The 27775-nt window shown below is 54.7% G+C and overlaps 1 protein-coding gene across 4 annotated transcripts in view; it reads right to left on the bottom strand.

Moving 5' to 3' along the window:
• Positions 1-27501, bottom strand: part of NPTN (neuroplastin) — a 42933-nt gene extending 15432 nt beyond the window's left edge. For 3 of the 4 annotated variants that reach the window (XM_066196756.1, XM_066196758.1, XM_066196759.1), the window contains exons 1-3: positions 9935-10472; positions 5751-5919; positions 769-863 (exon numbers count right to left, since the gene is read on the bottom strand). In XM_066196756.1, the coding sequence (XP_066052853.1) occupies positions 769-863; positions 5751-5919; positions 9935-10457 (787 nt within the window). In that variant the 5' untranslated portion in view covers positions 10458-10472. Of the gene's footprint in view, positions 1-768; positions 864-5750; positions 5920-9934; positions 10473-27294 lie in introns of those variants that run through there. The other variant, XM_066196760.1, reaches the window with a different exon arrangement.
• Between the last annotated feature and the right edge of the window lie 274 nt (positions 27502-27775).

The following is a 27775-nucleotide window of genomic DNA, read 5'->3' as shown; positions in this document are numbered from 1 at the left end:
CAGCTTTCATTCCTAATTTCAGGCTCCTGGAGATGCCAGGAGGTGCCCAAGACACTGAGATGTTTTAGTGTCCACAAATGCCCCGGCTGTGTTCCCATCTCTGTGGGCTCTTGCCCTGAATGTGTGATGACTGAAATTTCAGCTCTCGTGTATTTCAGGTTCTGTGCTGCCCAGGGGTGCAGCTCTGAGCTCACAGTCAGCGTCACTCAGCTCTGCACACAGCAGGGACACAAAACAAATCCTTTTCCAAACGGACACCAAGGACAACTTTCAGCCTCAACAGCACAACCAACCTGAAGCTGCAACTGGACAATTCAACCCCAAGATGCAAATGGACCCAACTTATAAAAGTGTGAGACCTTGTGACCATTTGTCCGTTTTGTGACCATTTTGGGTCCATTTTGTGACCGTTTTGTGACTGTTTTGTGACCATTTTGGGTCCACCTTGGGCATAGCCCTGGCCAGGCCCTGTCCAAGGTGTACCCTGGAGGCCTTTCAATAAATATCTGCTTTGTTCTCCAGCTCTGTGCAGTCTCTGCTCCAGGTCAGCCTGCCCAAGGCATCATCACATGTACCACGCTCTCCCTGGGGATCAGTCGTTATCTCTGATAACAAATCGTGATTGATGATTAACCCAGGCCCGGCTCTGTGTGCCGAGGAGCCCTCTCCTCTTTGGTGTGGCAGCCCAGGGAGCAGCAGCTGGAGGCCGGGAGTGCCCTTTGCAGGCCCGGGCAAGGGGACAAGGGGACAGGAGGGTGGCAGCAGTACCTCTGACCTCGATGGTGGCGTTGGCGACGGGCGAGCCGGAGAACACGAACACGCACAGGTACTCCCCCGACTCCTCTGCTCGGGCCTTCAGGATCCTGCAGCACACAGCACAGCACAGCTGCCTCAGGTCCCAATTAACACCTGCTAATTGCAGCAACCAGGCCAGGCCCTCCCCCCCCCTGCACACACACTGAGGCACGGTTTCCTCCCCCCAAAAGGCTCCTCGGCTTCCTTTTTCTTAATTATTTTTTAATCGAGCACAAACCCTGCAATAAAACCCTTCAGTTACACGTGGAAACTGCTCAGACACATGGAAAAAGCTGCTCACTTCAGTCTGAGTGCTGACAGCCTTTACTCACCCAAGTTATAAAGTGAATTAATTTCAGATAAGCAGCTTTCCAATGGCAGAACAGTTCAGTAAGCACACTTTGACCAGTGCTGGTGTTAACCTGCCCCAAGCAACGCTCACAAGTGAGGAAAGGAGGGACAAGGTGGAATTGTTTGACTCTGGGGTCTGGTTACCATCAATCATTCAGGAGCTGCAAACTGACACAGCTCAAGGTTTTACAGGAGCTGGATGAAGGGTCAGCAGAGGCTCGTTCCACTGTTGGAAGAGGCAGGGTTTGTAAGGGAAGCAGTTAAACCTCTAAATTCTGGAGTTTTCTGGATGATAAAAGTACCCAGCTCTGAATTCCAAGCACCAAAACAAAGTGACTGGAAAAAAAACAAGAACCTGGGAGTCAAGGGAAACAAACAGAACACAAAAGATGAACGAATATAAAATATAAATAAAGGGAGGAGTGGCCGAACACTGCACGGAGGAAGAGACAGCAGGGAATGACGGAAAGCCGCGAGACTCAGCTTTGAACTGCGAGATGAACCAGGTAATTCCAAGTGACCTAAAGAGGAAAACGAAAGGAAAAACCTGGAAAAATCATTGTCAGGATCAAACCCAACTGCCGCAGTTGGAAGTTCCATAGAGGCTGCTTTGCTAAGGCCAGGAAAACCTGGAACATTCCCTATCCCGTGCCAGTGAGGGAGGGGGGAAAGGGCCACTCCAGAGACAGAAAACAGCTGGGACTAAGATGCCAGCAGGGGTTAAAACATCCCTGAAGGGCTCTTCAGCCTGGCTTAACTGCAAGTTGGATTTGCTGTCCATCAAAGGGGAAAATGAATGGAAAGAAAAAAACAGCCAAGAAAATCAGAGAGGGAACAGAGTGAGGGCGTCCCGGAGGGAGCAACACGGGACCCCAGCAGCTCCAGCCAAGCTCGGGGATCACCCCGCAGCAGCGGTGTGACCAAAGCCCCAGCAACACCGCAGCAAGCCCGGGGCAGGCCTGGCCCAGCCCACTTCCCAGCTCTTATGTCTGGATGATGCCAGGCCAACAGTGTGTCCCTGTCCCCCCTGGGTGATGCCAGGCCCACCAGGTGTGTCCCTGTCCCCCCTGGGTGATGCCAGGCCCACCAGGTGTGTCCCTGTCCCCTGGGTGATGCCAGGCCCACCAGGTGTGTCTCTGTCCCCCCTGGGTGATGCCAGGCTCACCAGGTGTGTCCCTGTCCCCTGGGTGATGCCAGGCCCACCAGGTGTGTCCCTGTCCCCTGGGTGATGCCAGGCCCACCAGGTGTGTCCCTGTCCCCTGGATGATGCCAGGCCCACCAGGTGTGTCCCTGTCCCCTGGATGATGCCAGGCCCACCAGGTGTGTCCCTGTCCCCTGGGTGATGCCAGGCCCACCAGGTGTGTCTCTGTCCCCCCTGGATGATGCCAGACCCACCAGGTGTGTCCCTGTCCCCCCTGGATGATGCCAGACCCACCAGGTGTGTCCCTGTCCCCCCTGGATGATGCCAGGCCCACCAGGTGTGTCCCTGTCCCCCCTGGGTGATGCCAGGCCCACCAGGTGTGTCCCTGTCCCCCCTGGATGATGCCAGGCCCACCAGGTGTGTCCCTGTCCCCCCTGGGTGATGCCAGACCCACCAGGTGTGTCCCTGTCCCCCCTGGGTGATGCCAGGCCCACCAGGTGTGTCCCTGTCCCCCCTGGGTGATGCCAGGCCCACCAGGTGTGTCCCTGTCCCCCCTGGGTGATGCCAGGCCCACCAGGTGTGTCCCTGTCCCCAGGGTGATGCCAGGCCCACCAGGTGTGTCCCTGTCCCCCCTGGGTGATGCCAGGCCCACCAGGTGTGTCCCTGTCCCCTGGGTGATGCCAGGCCCACCAGGTGTGTCCCTGTCCCCCCTGGGTGATGCCAGGCCAACAGTGTGCCCCTGTCCCCCCTGGGTGATGCCAGGCCCACCAGGTGTGTCCCTGTCCCCCCCTGGATGATGCCAGGCCCACCAGGTGTGTCCCTGTCCCCCCTGGGTGATGCCAGGCTCACCAGGTGTGTCCCTGTCCCCCCTGGGTGATGCCAGGCCCACCAGGTGTGTCCCTGTCCCCTGGGTGATGCCAGGCCCACCAGGTGTGTCCCTGTCCCCCCTGGGTGATGCCAGGCTCACCAGGTGTGTCCCTGTCCCCTGGGTGATGCCAGGCTCACCAGGTGTGTCTCTGTCCCCCCTGGGTGATGCCAGGCCCACCAGGTGTGCCCCTGTCCCCCCTGGGTGATGCCAGGCCCACCAGGTGTGTCCCTGTCCCCCCTGGGTGATGCCAGGCTCACCAGGTGTGTCCCTGTCCCCTGGGTGATGCCAGGCTCACCAGGTGTGTCCCTGTCCCCTGGGTGATGCCAGGCTCACCAGGTGTGTCCCTGTCCCCCCTGGGTGATGCCAGGCTCACCAGGTGTGTCCCTGTCCCCTGGGTGATGCCAGGCCCACCAGGTGTGTCCCTGTCCCCTGGGTGATGCCAGGCCCACCAGGTGTGTCCCTGTCCCCTGGGTGATGCCAGGCTCACCAGGTGTGTCCCTGTCCCCTGGGTGATGCCAGGCTCACCAGGTGTGTCCCTGTCCCCCCTGGGTGATGCCAGGCCCACCAGGTGTGTCCCTGTCCCCTGGATGATGCCAGGCCCACCAGGTGTGTCCCTGTCCCCTGGGTGATGCCAGGCTCACCAGGTGTGTCCCTGTCCCCTGGGTGATGCCAGGCTCACCAGGTGTGTCCCTGTCCCCTGGGTGATGCCAGGCCCACCAGGTGTGTCCCTGTCCCCCCTGGGTGATGCCAGGCCCACCAGGTGTGTCCCTGTCCCCCCTGGGTGATGCCAGGCTCACCAGGTGTGTCCCTGTCCCCTGGATGATGCCAGGCCCACCAGGTGTGTCCCTGTCCCCTGGATGATGCCAGGCCAGGCCCTGTTGCAGTGCACCCTCCACACCCCAGTAAGATGTTTCCATTTGAGGGTTCCACTTTCAGGATTTTTAGGGGAGAAGCACCAGAAAGGTCTGTGTTTCCTCCACTGTCAGTGCCTCAGTGCCAAGGCAAAGGCACCTGCTGGTCTCTGTGGCTGCTCCTCAGACACTGAGCTGTTTTCTAAAGCCCTCCTAAAACAACATGAGAAAGAGCACAGAGGTGTTTGGGCCAGGTGTAAGGGCTTCCCTGCACTTGTGCAAGGCTTTCGTTTGGTTTGTTATCTTGTCTTTTATCAAAACCTTTTCCTTCACCAAGTAAAAACACACCCAAGGAGCTGCCTGGCAGTGATTCTAAGCCATTCCGAGAAGTGCTGGACGCCCTCAGAGTGCACCAAAGCCTTGTTCAGCCAGCTAAAAACATCTGGCTGGGCAAGGCTTTCAATAACTGTTACGGATAGGTATTATAAGGTCGGCTTTTCACAAATATGAAAACGAATGCTGTATGTGTAATATTGGAAGACTTTGCTGTGTTAACATAGCTCCTTTCATTTCTGCTCTTAACAGGGCCTGGAAATGGTGGTGTGATGACTATGTCTTGTAAATTTCTTAGGTTATAACAGAATATTAAAATAGGAAATACGTGATGTAAGATGCTTTTTGTAGTGAACTCAAAGGAATAATAAAGACAATCGTGAAATTCCTCCACGTTCTTGGATTCTCCTGTGTGGATGGAGGCGACAGACTGCAGGGGAGGGATTTATTGAACCTCTGTCACCAGGGAGTGTGAGACTGGATGGGGCCACAAAGAACATTGATCTGCAAGGTAAAATGCTTGGAGGGAGTTGAAACGGAGCTGAGAAACATCTGAACTCCAGGGGAAAGTTTGAATCGTGCATGGGTGTGGGAAAGGGATTTGTGGAGCATTCTCAAAGCCTGACAGAAGGCTCGCATGGTGTGTATGCAAACTCTGAGATAGGAAATGCTGACTGAGAAATGCCACGGGATGGGACAGACAGTGTTGAGAGAGAAATGGAACTGGAAACCAGTTTCAAAGGATGGCCTTGCAAATAAGACCGGATACTTTGGAGAAACGGAACTATGAAAGACCTATTGTGGTAGGATCCACGAGGGGCAATTTTAGATGATTTAGGGCTTTAAGGCATTAACAGCATTGTGTGGCAAAAGCTGATGGGCCAAGAAATGCTCATAACCTATTGGAACTAGGAAATGGTTTGGCTTCTGATTGTGACAGTGTGAATTGTAACATCTGTACCGTCTCACCCTTCACGTGAGACTGAAAATGGAATACGAGTTTTTTAAAACCCCTCTCAGTCCCATCTCTAGGTCAGAAAAGGGGACAATCCAACACATGGGGATTGATGAACCTTCAACAAGCTGGTGCTTTTTAGGAAGGAGCCTTTGTTACTGAGGTGTGCTGAATGCCAGCCATCCATTTTCCTTTCTTCTGTCTCCTAATTATCTTTATAAATTTTCCTAAACAAAGTGAGCTCCATAGACTTGATATTTTCTGAGCTTGAGAAGAGCTAGCTCTTCTCAAGATAAACTTGCCCACAGCTTTTCTTTTTCCCAAAACAACCGACCAATAACACGTCTTCGGTGTTAGAAAAAAAGCTAAATAAATTGTAAATAAAGCCCGGACTAGAACCAAACACGTTTGTTTCGTGTCCCACCGCGGCAGAGCAGCGCTTCGCCGGGGACTGACCTGTACTCGGTGGTGTTGGAGGCTTTCCTGGTGCCCGGGATCTCCTCCCCGTTCTTCACCCAGTAGCTGGCGGCCAGCGGGCTGGGGCTGCTGGTCAGGTTACACTGCAGCGTGACGGCCACGCCGGCCACGTGCAGCACCACGTCCTCGCTGGCGTTGATCCGCGGCTCTGCAACACAGGGACAGCCCTCAGCAGCCGCACCCCCGGCCACAGGGACACTACTCTACGGGGAGGGGAGGGCACCACACGGGGGATGGCACTGCGGGACACAGCCGGGGAGGGGGGCACGACCACCAAACGGCTCGGCGGCGACTCCTCGGCGCTGCTGCCTGCGGGGACAGAACCGGTCAGTGCTTTAGCTGTTCAGTGGTTTGATCGTTCAGTGGGTTATCGGGCAATCCTCAGCCCCGCAGACTGCCAGGTAACGCTCCTGACACGCTTTGTGGTTCCCACAGCACGGGCGAACAGAGCCCACGCCAGGCTGCCCTTACTCCTCCAGAAGCTCCTTGCTGGCTGCCACTTCCTTCTTCTCCTCGAGGTTTCCGACAAAGCCGCCTTCTATATAAACAGCACACAAACTTAGGCTTGTTCCCAGTGATATTCTGGAGGTGGCCCTGCCCCAAGGCTGCTGCGTGCACCCCAGGAGATGCCAAAAGGCACGAGTTCCCTGCCGTGTGGAGCTGGGGAAGGCCGGAGCCTGAGCGAGGGCAGCGCTTAGACCCTGACAATGAAATTAAGGATACGCAGCAGGGTCAAATCAGAGCTGCAGCTGCTTTGTGTCTGAAGTTACCCTGAGCACGAATGTTTACAAAGAACACAAACAGCCCGGGTGCAGGAGCTGAGCCCGGGAGCTGTGCGCTTTGCTGCCTGCTTTGGGGCTGTTCCACTCCATGGCCTCGGCTGGCAGCACAGAGTTCACGTATTTCGGGGCAAAGATGCGCTAAAATCAACGAGGGCCCTGTCCTGCCGTGTGAGAACCACGCCGGCTCCAGCCCCTGCAGGTGCTGCTGCTCTCCCAGCACACGCAGCCGGCTGCTTTTCAGCACAGCCACAGAAGCTGCTCCCCAACCTCGGCAAAAAGACCTTCCTGCTGCAGGGCCCGGGCCTCGCATGGCGTCTGCCACCTCACACGGCATGGCAGAGTGCCAAAATCTCACGGTCCTTGCCGTTAGTCTTCCAAAAAAACGGGGTTTTGGTGTCAGCTTGGGCTGCAGGGCACCCCAGAGCCCCCGGTGTGTAAATGCTGCTGTGTGCCCTGCCCGGGATGAATTCCTGACCGCGGGGCAGGGAATTCCAGAGGTGCAGCCCCAGCTGCTCCTTCCTCCCTCCCTCCCCTCTGGGTGCAGGAGGCGAAGGAAGAAGCAAACATCTCCCTGATTTCTGCAAGTCATCCAAGGAGTTTCAGTCCTGGAAACTCTGCCCTGCCTTGTGCTAACGGTTTGGGATATAAATTCATGATCCATGGAGCATTTGGAATGCAGGTTATGAAACACAACCAGAGAATTGTGTCAGAAGCATCCCAGCTTTCCACACGGGGAAGGAACATCCCTGTATTCCACGGCACGTCCTTAGGTTACTGCCCAGGGAGAAAAAATATTCATCCACTGATAACCTGGAGCATTCCAGCCCTGGATATATCCTTTCCGAAAATCCTCCTTCCCCCAGCTCCTAAATCCATTCTTTAACTGCAGAAGCACTGCAGTTGCTGTTCGTATTCTCACATTTTTCACTCTCTTTCTGCCTCATTTCTCTCACACTGGGCATTTTATCTTTTCAAGGATTGTTTTGGGCCCAAAACTGTTATTTTCATATCACGCACCATTCCTGGCCTGCCCCGTGCGCTTTTCCACCTCCAAAGAGCTCATCTGCATTCCCACAAAAACACTGACAGAGCTCTGGGAATATTTCTGGAGTGTGTCTGAAATAGTAACTCACTGGCTGACCTGCAACCTTTTCAGTTTTAGTTTAGCAAAACTGAAGGCAGCTGCAAGTCTCCTTTGCAGCTTCACCTGCATTTATGTTACTTTGATTTGGTTATTTAAAAAGCAAATTGATGGATCAGCCTCCTCATTTAATTCCAGGAGACAAACTGCCATTGGAATACTGGGACAGCAGCAGCCAAAGGAGGATGCTCACCTAGAAAATCACTTTTTACACATCACTTGAAGTGCCCATTTTATGTAAGCTCAGCTTTTACAGTTAAAACCCAAGCAAAGCAACTAAAAAAAAAAAAAAAAAACCCACCAAAAAAAAAACCCAGTAAGTGAAATTCTGGTTCCAAATCCGGAATGAGGAGGAAGGCAGATGGTGGTTCCTGGGTGCCAGATTTTCCCAAGTCGATCTCTGCAGAGGCCAGGATGGAGCCAGTGCTCTGTGGGACTCTGGTGTCACAGCAGGGCAGCAGCCACCACCATCAGCTGCAAAGTCCCAACTCCACCGAGCCAGACAATTCCCAGTTCCAAGGCAAACTGCGCTCCGGCTGGAACAGCTGAGGCCATCCAGGCAGGCTCGGGGAAGAGTCTCCACTCGCAGGGACACCTTGGAAAGCTCGGCAAACCTCACCCTCCAGCTCCAGCAGGGCGAGGCAGGAGCAGCTGGGCTGTCCCTGCACACAGGGAGAGGCACTGAGGGTTTGCTGCACACCTCCCCAGCACAGCGGAGCCCCGGGGCAGCACAAGGCACTCGGCAGCAGCTCCCAGGCAGCAGCAGGTGTTGGGTGTAACAAACAAACACGTTCATGGAGGGGAGGAGACGCTGCCTCAGTGCACGGGCCTGAGGGAGGGAAAGCCCCTTCGCATCTTCCCAGCAGCTGGTCCCAAAGCCTGGCCGTGCCCAGGGCAGGGTTTTGTCGCCCAGAGCCCCTGCAGGGTGGCACACGGCACTCCCTACAGACACACAGCCGGCCGGGTCCCAGGGCAGGAGCATTCCCAGCACGGCAGGGCTGCAGCTGGAGGCCATGCAAGCATTCCAGTCCTTTGGTGGCCCAAAGGACACGGGAGGGGCTGAGGCTGAGCGGCTCCAGGTGCACACCACCGGGGTCACGCCATCCGTCTGTGCACGTGCTCCATCTCCAGAGGGAAGGTCTCTGATCCAGCAGGGCCCACGGCAGCACCAGGCTTTGGGGACAGCTTGGGGGGGCCTTTGTTCGAGGTACCCAAATAAATCATCAAGATATGAGTACAGGATTTTGTACCCAGGAGGGCATTAAAGGGGTCATTTGTGCAGGGAGCACGGGAGCAAGGCCACGCTTTGGCTCTGCTCTTCTGCCAGCTGAGGAGACTGAGAAACCACCCAGAAAAAGTTCTCCTGTACCTGCACACTGCAGATTTAATTCCCTCTACCTGTGACTCAGCAGCCATTTCCTTAGGCAAACCCAAGTTTGACATCTGGCCTGAAATTCTTCTCTACTGAATGTGACCACCTGAACTCCCAAATGCACCCGGAGTGGAAAGCAAAGCGAAGGCAGGAAAGCCTTGTCACAGCCAGAGAACAAAAGGCAATTCTGGGCCAAGCAGAGCCTCAGCTCTCGGGGCTTTGCTGCTGCCAGGAGCTGCACCCTGCGGGGAGTCACTGAGCTCGGGTTTGGGTTTGGCACTGGGGAGGACGTTCCCCCCTCCTCCCGCAGGCTGGATTAGGAATGGCTGCATCTCCTCAGTGCTGCTGCATCAGAGAACTCCTTAGGAACATGCTGCTGGCCAGGAAGGAAAAGAAACACCAGGACCTCATGGAAAAATCCAAACACCAAAGGTCACGAGGAACTGAAAGGGAAGGATTTATCCAGAAGCAGATATGTAACCAAAACCAGGTGAGGAGGCATTCCCAGAAACTCCAAGAGAACAGCAGAAATCAAAACAAAAACGGTTAGAGCTGGGAAGAAGGTGGAAATCAAAGAGAAAGGCACTCGTGGAGAAGCCAGGGAGGCTGGAAACCTCCTACAGAACTAAAGGCAGGAGGGAACACGCACAAATCCAACAGCGGGAAGCTCTAACACACACCCCGAGGTTTTCCCACGTGCTTTGGTCCTAGGGAGAAGAGACACGGGGGGCACACGGGGTCAGCACTACAGGCGACGAGCAGCAGGACAGCACAGGGTGGTGGCACAGCGTGGGGACAACACGGGGACGGGGACACCAGACTGCCTCTAGACACTACAGTGCCACTACCGCGCTGGGGCCGGACTCACTCTGCAGGACGCTTATAGTAGCCTGGGCTCGAATCCACGTAATGGAGGGATTTTGCCTCAAGTCATTCCTCCTGGGATCGTTGCTGGCCCTGCACTCGTAAGTCCCAGAGTCTTCCAAGGTAAGGCGGGTTACTCTCAGCACACTCACCCCATTGGCCCCGTAGGCAGTGTTAATGGTGACACGGCGCTTCCGAGCGCCATCCCACAGCTGTTTGAAAGCCTCAGCCCGGTTGACTTCCGCATACCACCACTGGATCTCTGGAGTGGGGTTCCCAACCACATCACAGTACAGTTCAAAGGCGTCCCCCGTGAGCTTAGTTTCTGACATGGGCGACTTGACAAACCCGGCTGCAGGGAGGGGCGGCAGAAACGCAGTGACAGAGTGGCAGAAAACAACAGAGCTCGCACACAACAAAGCAGCGGGGCAGAAAACACAGTTAGAGACATGGCATCGGCAGTGACACGGCTCGGGGACACCCACGGCATGGGCAGGGACACAGTGACACGGCCTGGGGACACCCATGGAATGGGCAGGGACACAGTGACACGGCTGGGGGACACCTATGGAATGGGCAGGGACACAGCCTGGGGACACCCATGGAATGGCCAATGACAGAACCTGGGGACACTCATGGCACTGGCAGGGACACAGCCTGGGGACACCCATGGAATGGGCAGGGACACGGCCTGGGGACACCCATGGCACTGCAGGGACACAGCCTGGGGACACTCATGGAATGGGCAGGGACACAGCCTGGGGACACCCATGGCACTGCGGGGACACAGCCTGGGGACACCCATGGAATGGGCAATGACAGAACCTGGGGACACCCATGGAATGGGCAATGACAGAACCTGGGGACACTCATGGCACGGGCAGTGACAGGGCCTGGGGACACCCATGGAATGGGCAGTGACACAGCCTGGGGACACTCATGGAATGGGCAATGACAGAACCTGGGGACACTCATGGCACTGGCAGTGACAGGGCCTGGGGACACCCATGGAATGGGCAGTGACACAGCCTGGGGACACCCATGGAATGGGTAGGGACACAGCCTGGGGACACTCATGGCACTGGCAGGGACAGGGCCTGGGGACACCCATGGAATGGGCAGTGACAGAGCCTGGGGACACTCATGGCACTGGCAGTGACACAGCCTGGGGACACTCATGGCACTGGCAGTGACACGGCCTGGGGACAGCCACGGCACACAGAACAGGGCTGCAGGGCAGGAATTCCCGGTGTTCCCGCTGCTCCCTCCCCTGGCAGCGGCAGCTGCACCCCCCCACCCTCTCCCCCAAGGATTCCCAGGCCTTCTCCCGCCCTGGGAAGCTCGCTCGGGATGTGCCAGGGTTCATGTTCCTGCTCAGCCACGTGCTCTCGGAGGCGGATTCTTCCCCTGACCCATCCACAGGGGCACGAGGGGTAAAATCCCAAACCCGTGCCAGCTGCCAGCTCTGCCCTGACCTCCTCTCCCATCTATTCAGGACTCCCAGGGCAGGGAATTCATTCCCCAAGATCCAAGTGACCTCTTTTCCTGGACCGCCCCAGCTCCGGGAAGGAGGGAATCGCAGCGGAATGATGAATGCTCCGAGGCCAAAAGGTTGTTTAGCGAGGAAGGCCCAGAGGAACCTCAGCAGTCCCCCCGGTGTGGCCAGAGCTGCTGGGCTGACATCCGTGCTCAGGCCACCAAATCCTTATTACGGATATCCTAAATCCCCCCATACTTACCCGCCCCAGGGCCCCGCCGGGAGCACACGCGCACTAAATTGTCCTTCAATCCTATTTCCAAAGATATTTAGGAGAATAGCAGCGCCTCAACACCAGGCCCTTCCCCCAGGCCCCTCCTGAAACTGCAGGATTAGGACACAGCTGGCCAGACAGATTATGCAGCAAAAGCCATCCTGGTGCTGTGCTGGGGCAGCAGCGTGGGGAGGGACAGTGTCACACCAGGAAAACTCAGAGTCTGTCACCTCTCTCCTCACACTGTGCCATCCCTGTCCTCGAGTTCGGGGCTTGTTTTAGGATGAGGTCAATCAATGAGGTTTACAAATGGAAATGTGCACTTGGAGCACTCATTGAACAGTATTTAATGCCCCGTCCCTCATTTGGCCACAGAAAACCACGAGCTGCACAATGACACGGGAAGGTGGCACCAGGGGTGCATCCTAAAGGATCCTTTGGGCAGGAAGACGCAGCAAGTGTCCTCCCCAAAACACAGCAGGTGTCCCGTGCTGGCACAGTCCTGCTGGAAGAGCAGCTGGGGTGGAGCCGCAAGGAACGGCTACAGGAACACTCGAAATTGGAAAAATTCACCTCCAGTGCCTTGATTTATGAACTCATGGGATCAGAGACTCCACAGCCTGGCAGCCCTGCATGGAGGGGCTCTGCACCGAGAAACAGCCAGCAAACCCTGCAGGGGCAGGAAACCACAGCCACAGGGGCCGGAATGGCCACGGCCCCCAGTGACCAATGGCCACGGCCCCCAGTGACCACAGCCCCCAGTGACCACAGCCCCAGTGACCACGGCCCCAGTGACCACGGCCCCAGTGCCTACAGCCCCAGTGACCACAGCCCCCAGTGACCACAGCCCCCAGTGACCACGGCCCCCAGTGACCAATGGTCACAGCCCCCAGTGACCACAGCCCCAGTGCCTACAGCCCCAGTGACCACAGCCCCCAGTGACCACAGCCCCCAGTGACCAATGGCCACAGCCCCCAGTGACCACAGCCCCAGTGACCACAGCCCCCAGTGACCACAGCCCCCAGTGACCAATGGCCACAGCCCCCAGTGACCACAGCCCCAGTGACCACAGCCCCCAGTGACTACAGCCCCCAGTGACCACAGTCCCAGTGACCAATGGCCACAGCCCCCAGTGACAACAGCCACAGCCCCCTAATGGCCAGAGCTCCCTAATGGCCAATGGCCACAGCCCCCTAATTGCCATAGCCCCCAGTGACCAATGACCACAACCCCAATGACCAGCACCCCCTGACCCCACTGACCAGCACCCCCTGACCCCAGTGACCAGCACTCCCTGACCCCAGTGACCAGCACTCCCTGACCCCACTGACCAGCACCCCCTGACCCCACTGACCAGCACCCCCTGACCCCAGTGACCAGCACTCCCTGACCCCACTGACCAGCACTCCCTGACCCCACTGACCAGCACCCCCTGACCCCAGTGACCAGCACTCCCTGACCCCACTGACCAGCACCCCCTGACCCCAGTGACCAGCACTCCCTGACCCCAGTGACCAGCACCCCCTGACCCCAGTGACCAGCACCCCCTGACCCCAGTGACCAGCACTCCCTGACCCCACTGACCAGCACCCCCTGACCCCAGTGACCAGCACTCCCTGACCCCAGTGACCAGCACTCTCTGGCCCCACTGACCAGCACTCCCTGACCCCACTGACCAGCACTCCCTGACCCCAGTGACCAGCACTCCCTGACCCCACTGACCAGCACTCTCTGGGATGACAAGCGCCCTCCATACACAAACTAACAAATATTTAAACTGCCAAGGGCAGCTCTGGGTTCCTATTTTGCATTTTGCCCATTCCCACACAGCAGCAGCGAGGGAGGTGATGCCAGAGGTCACACCCAGCTAGGAGATACACACACAGCTGGAATCTGCCAGCACAGAGCAGGAATACTTAAAAAAAAACAACCCTAAAAAGGGGGAAAAAGGCGAATTATCCCCGAGGCTGCAGGCCAGGGGAGCTGGGAAGGGCCGTGCTGCTGCCTTTGGGCACCGGCGGTGAATTCCACGGCTGTCCCAGCACGGAGACGGTGACACTGGGCAGGTCCTGGAGCCGGCTGTGCCTTTCTTGGGCTTGTCCCGCACAGCGCGCCCGGCCCGGCTCCTGCTCCAGAGACACGGCACCCAGCTCAGCCCCCAAAACCAGAGCTCAGGCCTGGCTCAAGGGGTGCGCTTAACCCCAGGGACTGGGCCTGGGCTCTGCTTAAACCAAAATATTTGGGACTGTGTCCTGTTTAAACCAAAAGATTTGGGACTCTGCTCTGTTTAACCCCAAAGATTTGGGACTGTGCCCTGTTTAACCCCAAAGATTTGGGGACTCATCTGAAATCCCTTCTGGAAGTGGCTTATTTATCCAAGAACTCATCCCCTAGTTGTGTGGATGGGGATGAGATTAATGCCCTAAAACCAGGGAAATGTTTCAGTCTGCATCTGGAATTCCATTGGAATTCCAGGGGCTCCTCACATTGCCAACCTCCGTGTTAAAAATTTGTGTTGGGGAAAGAAAAAGAAATCCCCGCTGAGAAAAAAACCCAGGATTTTCAGAGCTCAGAAATTCTTGTAAAATCTGCCGGGGTAAGAACACACAAGGCAGTGCCTGGCAGTCGTCCCTGAACTGCAGAAATTATTGTGCCATTAATTAAAATATCCTTTTGGAATTCAAATTCCATCAAGGTGCAAAAAGGATTAAGGAGAAAGGCCCTGGAGGAGCAGAGCAGGGAGAATTTTCATCTCCCCAAGTTAAGTCTGGTGTAAAAAAGGGGTTTAAAAAATAAAAATGCTTTGCCTTAAAACCCAGAGTTGAGGAAAGATATTAAGCCAGGCTCAAAGACACCAAAACCCAGGTTTAACACACACAACGAATGGACAAAGTAGGACCGAAATGAGGGGAAAACAAAGGATTTCCAAGGAAGTTTTCAACCCCAACCAACACAAGCGTAAGCAGGGAATCCTCAAAAAGCAGGAAAACGCTCCCACCCCATCCTGAGGCTGCTGCTTGAGGTGAATTCCACTTAACTCAAAGCACAAAGCACAGTTCAAAGCTCAGAACTGAGAGTTTACAAAGCTAAAGTGCAAAAATAAACCCGATTCCAGTCTGGAGCCGCAAAAAATGAAGTGTAACTGCCGTGGGACTGAATGATTCCGAGCTCGGCTGTCTTTTCCCACCTGGAAAACCTCTCAGCACATCAAAAATTTGAATTTCACTGCTCTCGGGCCCTTAGGAGAGATCTGGAGCAGATTTTATATTTATGTTTTTTATATATTTTTATATATATTTCACTGCATTATCCCTAAATTATGCAGCCTGCTTTGCAAAATTCTTCAAATAAATAAACAACAGTGCAGATGGAAAAGGCAAAGCCCCCCGAGAACTGCTCAGCTTCGCTGTGCCCTCACCTGAGCTGATTTTTTTTTGCTTTATTACATTGAGGATTCGATGGGAACATCCCAGAAACAGCCAGGCAGGAGCTGCCCCCCTCAGCTGGGCTGCGCTAATGAGGTGCCCCGGCTAATTAACACCTCCTTCTTCTCTTGATTAAGCGACAAGAGTTCTGAGGGTGGGGACATCTCACTTTGTCAGAGCGTGGCGTTTTCACTCCGTTTGGGCTGGCGAATGTTTTGTTTCCCCGGCAATGCTCGCATCCACCCAACAGCCTGGAAAAGGAGTTCAGTGCACACGAAGTGACAGCTGGAAGAGCTGGGACACCTCAATTCCAGGCAGCCACTGAAGCATCCCGCCTCTTCCCACCCTTTTTTCCATAGGCTCGATGCTCTCCCATTCTCTTATCACCGGGAAGCACGGCATGAGAAAAACGGCCTTAACGCCGTTCATTTTTGCCAGCTCCAGAGCAGCTTTAAGGCCGGCCTAAGGCGCCCAGGTGAGCCCAGAGCAATCCCTGGATTTAATTCCTGCCGTCTCATGCTGCAGCTTTCCCGGAGCCGGCAGAGAGGAGAACACAAGCCGCAGAGCATCATCTCAAAGGCACGAGCCGTGCCAGGGCAGCGGGCTCGTCCCACGGGCAGGGAAACCTGCGGATCGCCGCCTCCCAGGCCACCGGCATCAAACGATCCCTGCAGCCAGCCCGGCGGCCCAAATCCTGGGGCCGCAGGAGATTCAGGGCCAAATCCAGCGTCTCTGCTGCGGGAAACTCGGGAGAAGCCTGAGGGGAAGGGATTTGGTGAGGCCGCGCTGGGAATGTGCCCAAGGATGGACACGGGGATCAGCTCCTGGGGATACATCAGGGAACTGAGGCTGGGAAGGATTCCTGAACAGGGAATCACACAGGGATCGGTTCCATAAATCAGGGAATTGAGGCTGGGAAGGATTCCTGAACAGGGAATCACACAGGGATCAGTTCCATAAATCAGGGAATTGAGGCTGGGAAGGATTCCTGGATGTGGAATCACACAGGGATCAGTTCCATAAATCAGGGAATTGAGGCTGGGAAGGATTCCTGAACAGGGAATCACACAGGGATCAGTTCCATAAATCAGGGAATTGAGGCTGGGAAGGATTCCTGGATGTGGAATCACACAGGGATCGGTTCCATAAATCAGGGAATTGAGGGCGGGAAGGATTCCTGAATGTGGAATCACACAGGGATCAGTTCCATAAATCAGGGAATTGAGGCTGGGAAGGATTCCTGGATGTGGAATCACACAGGGATCAGTTCCATAAATCAGGGAATTGAGGCTGGGAAGGATTCCTGGATGTGGAATCACACAGGGATCAGTTCCTGGGGATAAATCAGGGAATTGAGGCTGGGAAGGATTCCTGAACAGGGAATCACACAGGGATCAGTTCCTGGGGATAAATCAGGGAATTGAGGCTGGGAAGGATTCCTGAACAGGGAATCACACAGGGATCAGTTCCATAAATCAGGGAATTGAGGCTGGGAAAGGATTCCTGAACAGGGAAAAAGACACAGGGATCAGTTCCTGGGGATAAATCAGGGAATTGAGGCTGGGAAGGATTCCTGGATGTGGAATCACACAGGGATCAGTTCCATAAATCGGGAAATTTGGGATGGAAAGGATTCCTGAATAGGGAAAAGGAGACAGGAATCAGTTCCATAAACGAGGAAATTTGGGATGAAAGGATTCCTGAAGATCCTCTGGCCCCACAAACCCCTCAGATCACCCTGAGACCCTCCCACGCCGCCCTGGATGCTTTTATCCAAATTTCCCTGGAATTAAAAAAAAAAAAGAGGAATATTTCCCTTCCCACTTCTGAAACCCAGCTGGTACTTTCTGGCCACTTTCAAGGTGCCAACCCCGATCCCAGCAGCCACAATTCCCTGAGGAAACGCATGCAAGCACAGCCCGTGCGAGGAGAGGGCCCTGGTGTGGCAGAGCAGGCACAGCCACGCCCCAGCTCCAGGAATTCCTGGAATCCCCCAGATCCCCTCCTGCCTGCGTTCAGCACGCACAATTCCCGGGATTGCGGGTTACAACCCTCCTGCTGCCACCACCTGAAGGGTGCAGGTGCAAAGGGATGGCAGGCTGGAATATCCCACAGGGAAGGACAACCAGGTTTGTAAACTGCTCCGTGACCAGGGTCGCCTGCTGGCTGCGGTCACCTTCTGAGGAGCAGGAATGGAGTTGGTTTTTTTTTCCCAGATTTTCAGCCAGGATGAACAAAGCTCTGGCAGTTCCCTGGTTCCATAACGCAGCAGAGCCCGAGGAGGGAGCTGTGACAGAGCCCTGGGACAGCTGGAATGTCACTGTGGGCACCTGCCTGTCCCCAGGGGAGCTCTGCGTCCCTGTCACAGCTCCTGCTCCAATTTCCAGTTCCTTCCCTCCCCAGCTCCGCTCTTGGAGCCCATCTGCTCCAAAATTCCAGGGCTCTGCGCCTTGGGAGTTTAAAGGGATGGAGTTTACGGAAGTGGTTCTGTCTTTTTGGGACATCCTGGCCGCAGAATCGTTTTTATCTCACTGCAGACTTGAAATCAAAACATTCACTTTTATAGGAAGCATGGAGAAGCTCTTATTTACTTAAAAACACTTGGATCAGTGCTCTGGAATAAATGATAGATGGATAAAGATGGAGCAGAGGCAGATCCACAGCACACCCAGCACCTGAAAAAGCACGTTTTTCCCCCATATTTCAGTGGAAATATTCAGGAATATCAGTGCAGAAGTGCTGGAGGAGCTCTCACAGGAGACACCAATTGTATTTCCTGGGTGGCACTTCCCTCATATTCCATAAAAAAGCCAAGTCTGGGGAACTTCCCGAGGCAATTCCACAATTTACAACCCTCCCCTGAAACCACGGATGGCAAAGGCCTTCCAGGGAAATGCCAGCTTGTTCCCGCTGGAATTACATCCCCTGTAATCCCACGGAAAAGGCAGCTTTGTGCTGTCAGGAAGCTGGGCTGAATCCCTCCCAAGGAGATTTCCTTGCACGGGGGAGTCTGTCCCTCGTCTCCCGGAGGTTTTTCCAAGGATTAAACCCACCTCATGCTCAGCAAAGGCAGGAATTGTTCTCTGCACTCCCCATTCCTGGCAGGGAAAAATCCACTGAGCCAGCAGTCACCGCTTTAATCCCTTTTCTTTTTTTTTTTTTTTTTTAATATTAGCGCTGCAGCTAAGGAATATACAAGAATCCCTCGGAAGCAGAAAGAGCCAGGGCAAGAAAGGCTCCTGGAAAGTGTCAAAAAACCCCATGTTAACAACTCCAAAGCCGTTCCCTGGGAAGCAGTGGGAAGGGATTCAGCTGCAGCGCAGGAAGCAGAGCAGGAGCAGGCAGCAACTCCAATTTGTCTGCCGTCCCCACGTCGCGGCCACCGAAGCTAAGGATCTCAAATAATTTCCAAGAGCTTTAAATTTCTGTCTGAAAGACACCGAGAGCACCTCAAACGTTGGCCATAAACCCCGTCCTGCGTCAGATTAGCTCTGTAAAACCCTCAGCCCGGCTCTCTAATGGCGCAGTGCGAGGGTTTTAAACAACCAAAGGTTTTCAGCCCTCGCCCAGCTCTCCCCTGACCTTTCCTGCTCCAACAAACGTGTGTGACAGGAGACTGATTCCATTTCTCTGCAGAAAAGCTGCTTTCCCCCCCCACCCCCTCCTTTTCCATTCATCCTGCTGCTCCATCTCCTCGTCAGGGAGGGAAAGGACATTTCCAGCCGGCGACCTTTCAAAAGAAATGCCCTTTGCTGAATTGTGGGTTATGTAACAGAGGCCGAGGAGAAGCCGTTCAGCCACAAAAATAATTCCTCTGTCAGCTCAGGGAACGGCAGCAGCGCAGGGGATAACGCGTCTCAAGCACGTTTGGGAGCCGAGATCAGAGTTTTACACGGCCTGATGTGGAAAATCCTGGCCCTGCTGCGGGAGATGGGGTTAGAGGTGCTTTAATTATTGCCAGTCGAGGCTCTCCAGAGTGGGGCAGGATTCCTGCTCACAGCCACTTCCAGAGGGACACACAGCTCCAGCAGCTCAGGCTCTGGCCCTGCCCAGCGAACGATGGAATTCCAGCCACAGGGAAGAGGAAAGCGGGAAGGAGACGGATTCAAAAGCAGCAGAGATGCCACAATTCGTGGAGCACATTCCCTCTGCCGTGCACATTGAGCTCCCGGTTATAAACGGCATTTTTAGCGGGATTTTTCCCCCAAGCTGCTCGGGTTTTTTTCCCAGTTTGCCCCAAATCCCTGGGAGCTGGGCTGTGGTCCCAGCAGAGCCCGGTTCCTCCCTCCCTGGGGAGGTTTGATCTGCGTGGCCTACTGACACTGCTGAGATTACAGGGCCAGAAATAACCTGTGCAGGGCAGCTCCTCCCCAGCCCACTCCTGAGCTGGAATTCCACTCCAGCACACAGATTAGTGCATCCCAATCCCGGGCAGGAATCACCTCCCTGGGCTGCCTGCCTCACACAACTGCTGTGCTGAAGAGCAAAAAAAAAAAAAATAAATAAAAAATCCTCTTCAAAATGCCAGTTTGTGGTTATTTTTGAGCTTGGGGGGGTTTCCAGCTAAGGGGGAGCCCCGTGGTTTTCCCCAGAGCTTTCCCAGCAAAACAAAATCCAATTAAAGGCCGAGAAGATTTGGACTCTTCAAAGAAGCAGCAGGGGAAAAAAAATACCAAAAAAAACCGACACTGAGAGGAGCTTCCTTTGCTCAGTGTAAATGGAGAAAATGAATATCACCGCCCAATCAAGGATTGTGTTTAAGAACACTGCAGGGATTTGGTGGTGTTTGGGAGGAACAGAAAGGGTGACCTCAACAAAATCCCATCTGAGCCACGTCCCCTACCCCAAGTGAAAGGGTTCTGCTCCTGTTTTACACCCAGGGTTGTGTTTTGTATCCTGAGTTAAAAGCTGTCCCCTCAGAGGGTGACGGGGCAGCCCCTCGTGCTCTCCTTGTGCAGCTGAGCAGCAATTTTACAGCCCCTTTACAAGATTTTTTCTTAAATAGCTGCACAGAGTCCAGCAAAAGAAGCGGGGGATGAATTTACCCCCCCAGATAAACGGATCCAAGCGCGACAGGAATGTCACAACGGGGCAAACGTGGAGGGGTTTTCTGCCAGCCCTCAGGAATCTGCTGCTGAGGCTTTTCCTCAACCAAAGGTGCTTCTTCCCGCTGCCATCCAAGCAAATCCTGGCTCCCACAAAGCACCCAGGAAGCTTGATTTGGCAGTTCCCCCTCTCTGAGGCTCCGTTTCACCTGGCACAAGGATGACAATGGGAAATCCGGGGGGAATTCCAACCCAGTTCTGTCAGACCCCGAAGCAGGAGAGCCCCAGGGCAGTGCCCCTCCAATAATAAATCGCTTTTGGCTCCAACAATCCCCTTCCTGCAAACCAAACCCCACTTTTTTTCTTTCTTTAGCCCTTTTTTTTTTTTTTTTTCCCTTTACTCCATATGGTTCAAGATTGGGGTCACCAAATCACTGCTAAAAATAGGAGCTTTGGGAGCCTGAGACCCCAAAGAGGCAGCTCAGAGCCTGGGGTGAGAACAGAAGCTGCTGCTGAGCAGTTCAGAACCTGCGGCAAAGTGCTGAAAACCCTGTCAGATCAAAATGCAACAAATTCAGGCTGCAAGGAAACCATCAGTACAATATCCCAGCCTCCCAGCAGGTTCAGCACCCACAAAACTGGGGAGAAACGGGAACTGTCTTGGCTCTGTTCTGGTTTTGGAAGCAAAGAGCCAGAGTTATAGTGGGAAGGAAAAAAGATCTGACCATAAATATCCTACTAAAAGGAATGAAAATATGAGATTACCCTCGTGCCTGACAGCACCCAGGGGTTACACACAGGTGCTCCAGCACCACTCCCAACCCTTCTGCACCAAGAATGGGCAGAAATGGGATCAGACTGAAATATTTCCAAAGAGACCGAAGTCAGGGGTGACCGTGATCCTACAGCATTATAGGATGGGTGCCATGGAAAAGAAGTTTCTAGGCTAGAGGGAGTAAATGCACCAAATATCCCGTTTCTCGCAGCAAAACGAAGGCCACGGGGTGCCATCCTGACTGCATTTTGCACTCAGTGCAGCCTCAGGGCAATTTCACCAAAGCACAACTCCAGAGTTCCAGGCCAAGCCCTCCGGCTGCATTTGGAATTTCTGTACCCAGCCCTGCAGCCTGCCTGGGACACACTCAGGTTTTACCTTTGACAAGGTATTTTTTACCTTCAACCCTTTAAATAACCCCCACCATCCCAAATCCCACAAAAACAAGGAAGAGCCCATCAGGAGATTCCCAAAGTGCAGGAGGGCTCTGGGTCACGACCCCGAGACGTTTGGCTGCTCTGGGACTGGGGAAAACACTTCCCAAAGATTTGTTTTGTCCCTTTCTGTGTCCAGCAGTGCGAGAGGAGGGAGCTGCAGGGCTCCTCTGGCCAAATCAGCTCTCCCATAATGAACTTCCAGTCTGTCCCCTGGAATCCTGAAGTGGAGACTGCACAACCACACAAATGGTCCTTGCCCTGCTCAATCCAGCAGGCTGCCCCTATAAATATCTACATTTATTTCTTTGCTCGGTGCCATTTGTTCCAGGCTGGCAGAGCTGGGAACGTTCACCTGGAAAAGAGGAGGCTCCAGGGAGAGCTCAGAGCCTGAAGGGGCTCCAGGAGAGCTGGGGAGGGACTGGGGACAAGGCATTGGAGGGACAGCACACAGGGAATGGCTACAAAGTGGAAAAGGGCAGGTTTAGGTTAAATCTTGGGAAAAAATTCTCCCCTGTGAGGGTGGTGAGGCCGTGGGCTGGAATTCCCAGAGGAGCTGTGGCTGCCCCTGGATCCCTGGCAGTGTCCCAGGCCAGGCTGGACAGGGTTTGGAGCAGCCTGGGACAGCTGGAAGGTGTCCCAGGCCCAGGGAGGAGTTTTAAGGTCCCTCCCAACCCAAACCATTCTGGGATCTGTAACAACGTGAACTAGCTGCTTGCAAGCCTGGAACTCCCTGGGAAAGGCTCTGTACATCAGGAAACCTCAGGCAGAAGTGATTCACCAAAGGATAACAGGCAGGGATTTGCTGCTGCTGCTGCAACACAGAGAGGACCAGACCAAAAACGAGCTGCAAACGTGTATTTTAGGGGTTTTCCCATCCTCTGAGCACTCAGGAGCTCCCTGGCATCCCATCACCTGCACGGATTTCACCAGGCTCCCAGGCAGAGCAGCCGAACTCTGCTCCAGAGCTGCTTTTCAACCTCTCCGGCATCACCGAAATCACTGCAAGCAGTCTGGAGACGGCAGGAACTCAAACACTTCCCCATCTGCAGCCTGAACCTGAGGCAGGCTCTGCTGAGAGCACCACAAAGCTTTCCCAACAAACCCCGGGGAAAAAATAACCCCCGGAGCGAGCGCTCAGCCAAGCTGGTGCACGCTCAGGTTTAAAAATGCTCCGAGCATCTGTTTTTGCAAACTCCCGCTGTCCGCCCTCACGGAATTATTCCGGGCTGCCTCTCGTCTGCTGGGAGCTCTGTGCACTGCCAAAAGCCTTCCCAGGCTCTTCCCTGGGCACTCACATCCATTTTCTCGGCATTTCCGAGGCCTCCTGTGTCACTTTGCCCGAGCTCAGGCAATTCCGTGCGTTCCCGGCCGAAGGTTGGGGCTCGGCGCGGTTTTTTTTCTGCCCGGTGATTTTCTCCTTTCCTCTCGTTCACCTGTTCTGTTAATGCACCAGTAACAAAATGCTTTGGTTTAGCTTTTCAGTATTATATTTATGTTGCATTATTTAGCATTATATTATTATTTCAGGGTTCCAAACCAGTGGAAAAGCCCCAAGATTCCTGTGATTACTCCTAAAAAAGTGAGGAGCTACACCCTGGTTCCATCCAGTCACTGCTGCGGATTTTAAAACATGGAATGCAAAACTAGAGGAATTAGAGCAAAAAAAAAAACCCCACTTTTTTTGTTTATTCAAACCAGAACAGGACATTTTGATCTATTTTTCCTCTACGAAAATGCCTCACGGTGCAAATCTCCTCCAACACCAAAAAAAAACCCCCCAAAACCCCAAAAAAAACCCCAAAAAACCCCAAAAAACCCCAAAAAACCAAGCAGCACCAGGCATCAAACAAATGTTTAACCTGGAGTGAAAATAAACTGCCATGAAAATAAAATCACAGGTAATTATCATTATTTCAGTGATTGGATATTGGATTTGACAGAGCTTTGGACTTCCAGCTTTCCAGAAGTCGGGACTGGTATTCTGGAATTAACTGGGAAAAAACTCGCTGCGTGAATTCCCAAATCCTCCTGCTCTGAGGAGTCTGACTGAGCACACAGAGCCCATCCTCACACATCCAAAAGGATCAGACTGTGCGATCCCACAGCAGCCAGCCCCATTCCAGCCTCCAGACGGAAGAATTCTGCTGGGAAACTTTTACAAATGGAAGAGGGCTTGGGGGAAGGCAGACCCAAGCTGTGTGAGCCACCTGTGCTTTGCTGCCCCTCCTGCTTTCATCAAAACCAAACTTAAGAGGAGCATGGCCATAGGAGCTGTCCTGATTTTAGTAAAGCTTTAACACTGCCCTAGAGAAAAATACCCCAAAAATAAAATCTCAGTCGTGGAGCCGGGTGTAGCGTGCAGTGTGCGAATTTCAGGAGCTGCAACAGCGACTGAAACCACGAACTAAAATCCGGATATAAACAGTAAATATCGAGTTATTATGAAATTACTAAATAAATAATAGAAATAGAAATCAATGAAAGCCACTTTGGGCTGGGTTGGGAAGATAAAGCAGGACTCGGGACAGCAGCAGCAGGAGGGGAGATCCTGCCTGGATCGCAGCTCCCAGCGAGGGAGTTGGAGAAGAAGGAGGAGGAGGAGGAGAAGAAGAGAACTTTGAACGTTCTCCTCGCTGCTCAGCCCACACTCAGGCTCCAAAAATGCTCTGGGAAACCATTGCTCACGTTGATCTGGGCACCATTAAAAGGCACAGCAGAGCTGCGGAACGGATGAGGCTCCGCAGCCACCGACGAGGGCAAAAGCCAAGTTTTTGCGCTGGCTCCTTCAAGAAGAAATTCGTTTCCAGGATTCGGGATGAACTCAGCTAATTGTCCTGATTTTTATGGTCACTTTTATGCTGGTTTCTGCCAACAGAAAAATCCATATTCTGGTTTTAGCCAGCTAGCTCCTTCTTCATCCACGCGGAGGATGAACTCAACAAGCGGCACCTGAATTAATTTGGTCTCGTTTCCCCTCATGTCCAGCTTAGAACAATCCAAGCAATTTTAGGTGAAGAATTCTCTGCACTTTAGGGCAGAACTCGCCAGCTTGCCCCCACTCCAACTCTCACGCTGGTGTGCTAAAAAAACCACTGCAGATTTCACAGGGGGCAGCCCAAGCAGCAATTTGAGACAATCAAATAACCTTTAAATCCCAGCCACTCCGGGGTGGAATTATCACTGCACTGAAGCCTTTGGTTTTCCAGCTGCTTGTTTCAAAAATAAAGATGCTTCAAAGGTGAAACAGCAAGTGGAAAAGTCATGGTTTCCTCCCCTCCAAGAGGAGCTGCTGTCTGCTTTGGAGCATTAAAGCCGTTTTCCAACAGCTGCCCTTGGAAAGAGCAGGTTAAACACTGATTTTCCTGAGTGGCTTTTTCCCTCTCTTCCTCCTCATCCTGCCCCATCTCTCCCCCAGTTCCATGGGAACTCTGCTCTGGATAGAAACTCTGAGCAGAAACGGATCAATTTTCCCAGCGGAATATTCAGGAAAAGTTCAATTCCTGTCACATTTCCCTGAGATCCCACGAGCTTTCAAAATAAGGCACCCGAGCGTCAAAAAACCTCCTTCCCCTTCCAGCAAGCTGAAATCCATAGGTGAGCCTGGCTCCAAATATTCAGGACTGCAAAAAGTCTGGATGAATTCCTGGGAGTTCAGCAGTGATCTCCTGTCAGAGGTGGGGAGGGGGGGAAAAAAAAAGCTGCTTCCCACAACCACTCAGCACTGCAGTGGGAATTTTCTGCTCCAGGTGAGCGGTGACCTGGAGCTCCAACAGGTACGTGACCATTCTTGGAGCTCAGCAGCACTTGGACTATCACCTTTCATCACCCTGATGGCTCCAGAGCAGTAAAAGAGAACAAATTCCTGCCCTTTGGGACCCTCCCCTGCCCCTCCAGAGCACACACCCGTGGGTGAGGAGGCGTTTCCAGAGGAGAGCTGAAGGAATAGCCACAAGTCAGGAAACGGCTGGGCCTGTTCTCCACACCAAAGAGGAATTGCTCTGTTTCAGGAAGCTTCCCACGGGCCATTCTTTGCTGAACAAAAAAGCCCAGTTCCTCTGCAGCAGGGCTTTTCACATTAAAATCCGGACAGCAATAAATATTAAGTCAGAAAGATCTCAACCTTTCACTGGGCTTGGGGTGCTCCAGCCCTTCCCAAGCAGATTTTCACTCACCTGTGTGAGCTCCCACAGCCTTACAGAAACTCAGTCTCCCCTCACCACTTAATTCAAAATAAAACTGAGTGAGCTTTCAGGCCATACCGGGGGAGGGGAGGGCTGCAATCTCCCCTCATGCCAAGATCACTTTGGTGGGCTTCAAGCCCAGCACTAAAGTCACGATGGAGCCCCTTTCCAGCTCCCCCCAAAAATTCACTTCACGGCAGACCTCCAGACTGGGAACTGCTGCCAAACGCCGCACGTTTGCACCATCCCGCAGCCGTTCGGGATTGTCATCCCAGCTGCTGGCATTTGACACCTTCCCTGCTCCCCCTGCACGGGACACACGCCCCATTTCCATTTCACTCCTTCCCCCGTTTCCATTTCACTCCATCCCCCACCCACAGCTGGAATTTCTCCGGGAACTCAGCAGTGCCACGGGGAGCACAGAACCACACCGGATCCATAACTCGGCCCATCCAGCAGCTTCCCGGGCTCCCAGCAGGGTTTTCCCAGACTCCCCAAAGAAGTGCCCGACTCTGCAGAGAGCCTCCCGTTCTCATTCACAGCGCCCGTGCCAAACTCCGGTTTAACACAGACACGAGGCTCGCTGCTGGATTCACGCTGCAAACTCTGCACGTGCTCAGGGAATTATTCTCACCCAGGGTCTTTAGGGCAGTGGTTTTTTCCCATCTGGATCCCACCTAGCAATGCCAAACACGCTGAGAGCCTCAGCGCCGGCCTGGTGGAAGGCGCCCCTGCCCATGGCAGGGGATGGAATGGGATGGGCCCTAAGGTCCCTTCCAACCCAAACCAGGCTGGGATCCCACAGCCCCGCGATTTCAGGACTGCCCTGGACAAAGAGCCAAGGAGCTCGTGCCGCAAGGCAAAATTCACCTCAACAGGCAGAAAACTCTAGGACTGCGTATCATCCGCAGAGCAGAAAGGAAGGAGAGGGAAAGGAGGGTGAAACGATGAAACTGGCGTGGCACTGGCGTATCGGCAAGGCAGCCCTCCCTCCCAGGCAGCTCACGCAGAGCAGAGCCCCCCGAAAGCCGAGCCCTTTAGCCGGCACGCCGGGCCCCAGCAGCGCTGCCCGCGATGCTGCACCAGGAGCATCCCCCGCTGCGGGAGGGACAGCCGTGCCCGGCCCGGCGGCAGCGCACAGCCCTTCTCCCGGGCGCCGCAGGATTTCCCCGGAGCGGGAGGCTCGGCTGGAGCAGCCTCTTGGCCCCGCTCCGCTCTGCCACTAATTGTCATGCACTTGGCTGCGAACTCGCCGGGGAGGAGGCAGCCGCGCTGGATTTAGCTCACGCTATCCTACAAGGAGCGGAGAAGGCTTGGGGTGTGGTGGGTTGTTTCTTTTTTTTTTTTTTTTTCTTTCTTTTTTTTTTTTTTCCTCCCTTAATTCCTTCTTTTACGCTCCTATCAGAAGGACCTCTCCAGTTGCTAAGGAACTACGGGCTTTATTGCATTATAAATGATTTAAGGCGGCCCGGCAGATGCAGGTTCAGTAGGCGGGAGGAGATGAGGAGATGTTCCATTTTACCGGCGGCACGAGGCGCCTCAGGAGGAGCCGGGGGGGCCGAGCCTGTCCCCCCCCTCCCTCTCTCCTCCTTCCCCCCCCTTCCCCGTTCCCCTGAGGGGCCCCAAATCACGAGGGATTCCCCCCAAAACCCGGGGTCGCCCCTCCACCCGCGGGGTTGCCCACAGCGCACCCGCCGCCATAGCAACGCCCCCCCCCCACCCGGCTCCCCCCGCCGCCGCCCTCCCTCACCGTTCTGCGCCGCGGCGGGTCCCGGCAGCAGCGCGGCCGTCGCCAGCAATAGCGAGAAGGCGGCGGGGAGCGGCCCGGAGCGCGGCATCTTCCTGAGGCAGGGGCAGGAGGAAGAGGAGGAGGAGGAAGGTGAGGAGGGTGAGGCGGCGGCGGCAGGAGCGGCGGCGGCTCCGTCCGTCCTTCTCCGCCGACCTCCTACCGCAGCGCAGCGCCCGCTCTCGCGAGATCCGCCGGGGGCGGGGGGCGACGCCGCCGGGGAGGGGCGGGGCCGGGAGGGCCGGGGGGCGGGGCCAGCGCTCGCCTCGCCCGCCCCGCGCCGCCATGTTGGCCCCGTTCGGACCGCCGCGCTCAGCCCCGCCGCGGGCTCCGTGCCGGGCCTCCTTGCCGAGCTCCTGAGCTGGCGGCCGGACAGGGGCGCCCAGGCGGCGGGGAGCTGCCCCCGGCCCTTGCTGCCGTGCCCTCAGGGGCGTCGTGGTGGAGG

The sequence above is a fragment of the Chamaea fasciata genome, unplaced genomic scaffold (assembly GCF_029207755.1).
Source record: "Chamaea fasciata isolate MVZ Bird 193981 ecotype frontalis unplaced genomic scaffold, bChaFas1.0.hap1 SCAF_14, whole genome shotgun sequence".
NCBI classification, from domain to species: Eukaryota; Metazoa; Chordata; class Aves; order Passeriformes; family Sylviidae; genus Chamaea; species Chamaea fasciata.
Note: the sequence above shows the minus strand (reverse complement) of the source record. Positions and strands in the feature narration are given on the sequence as shown.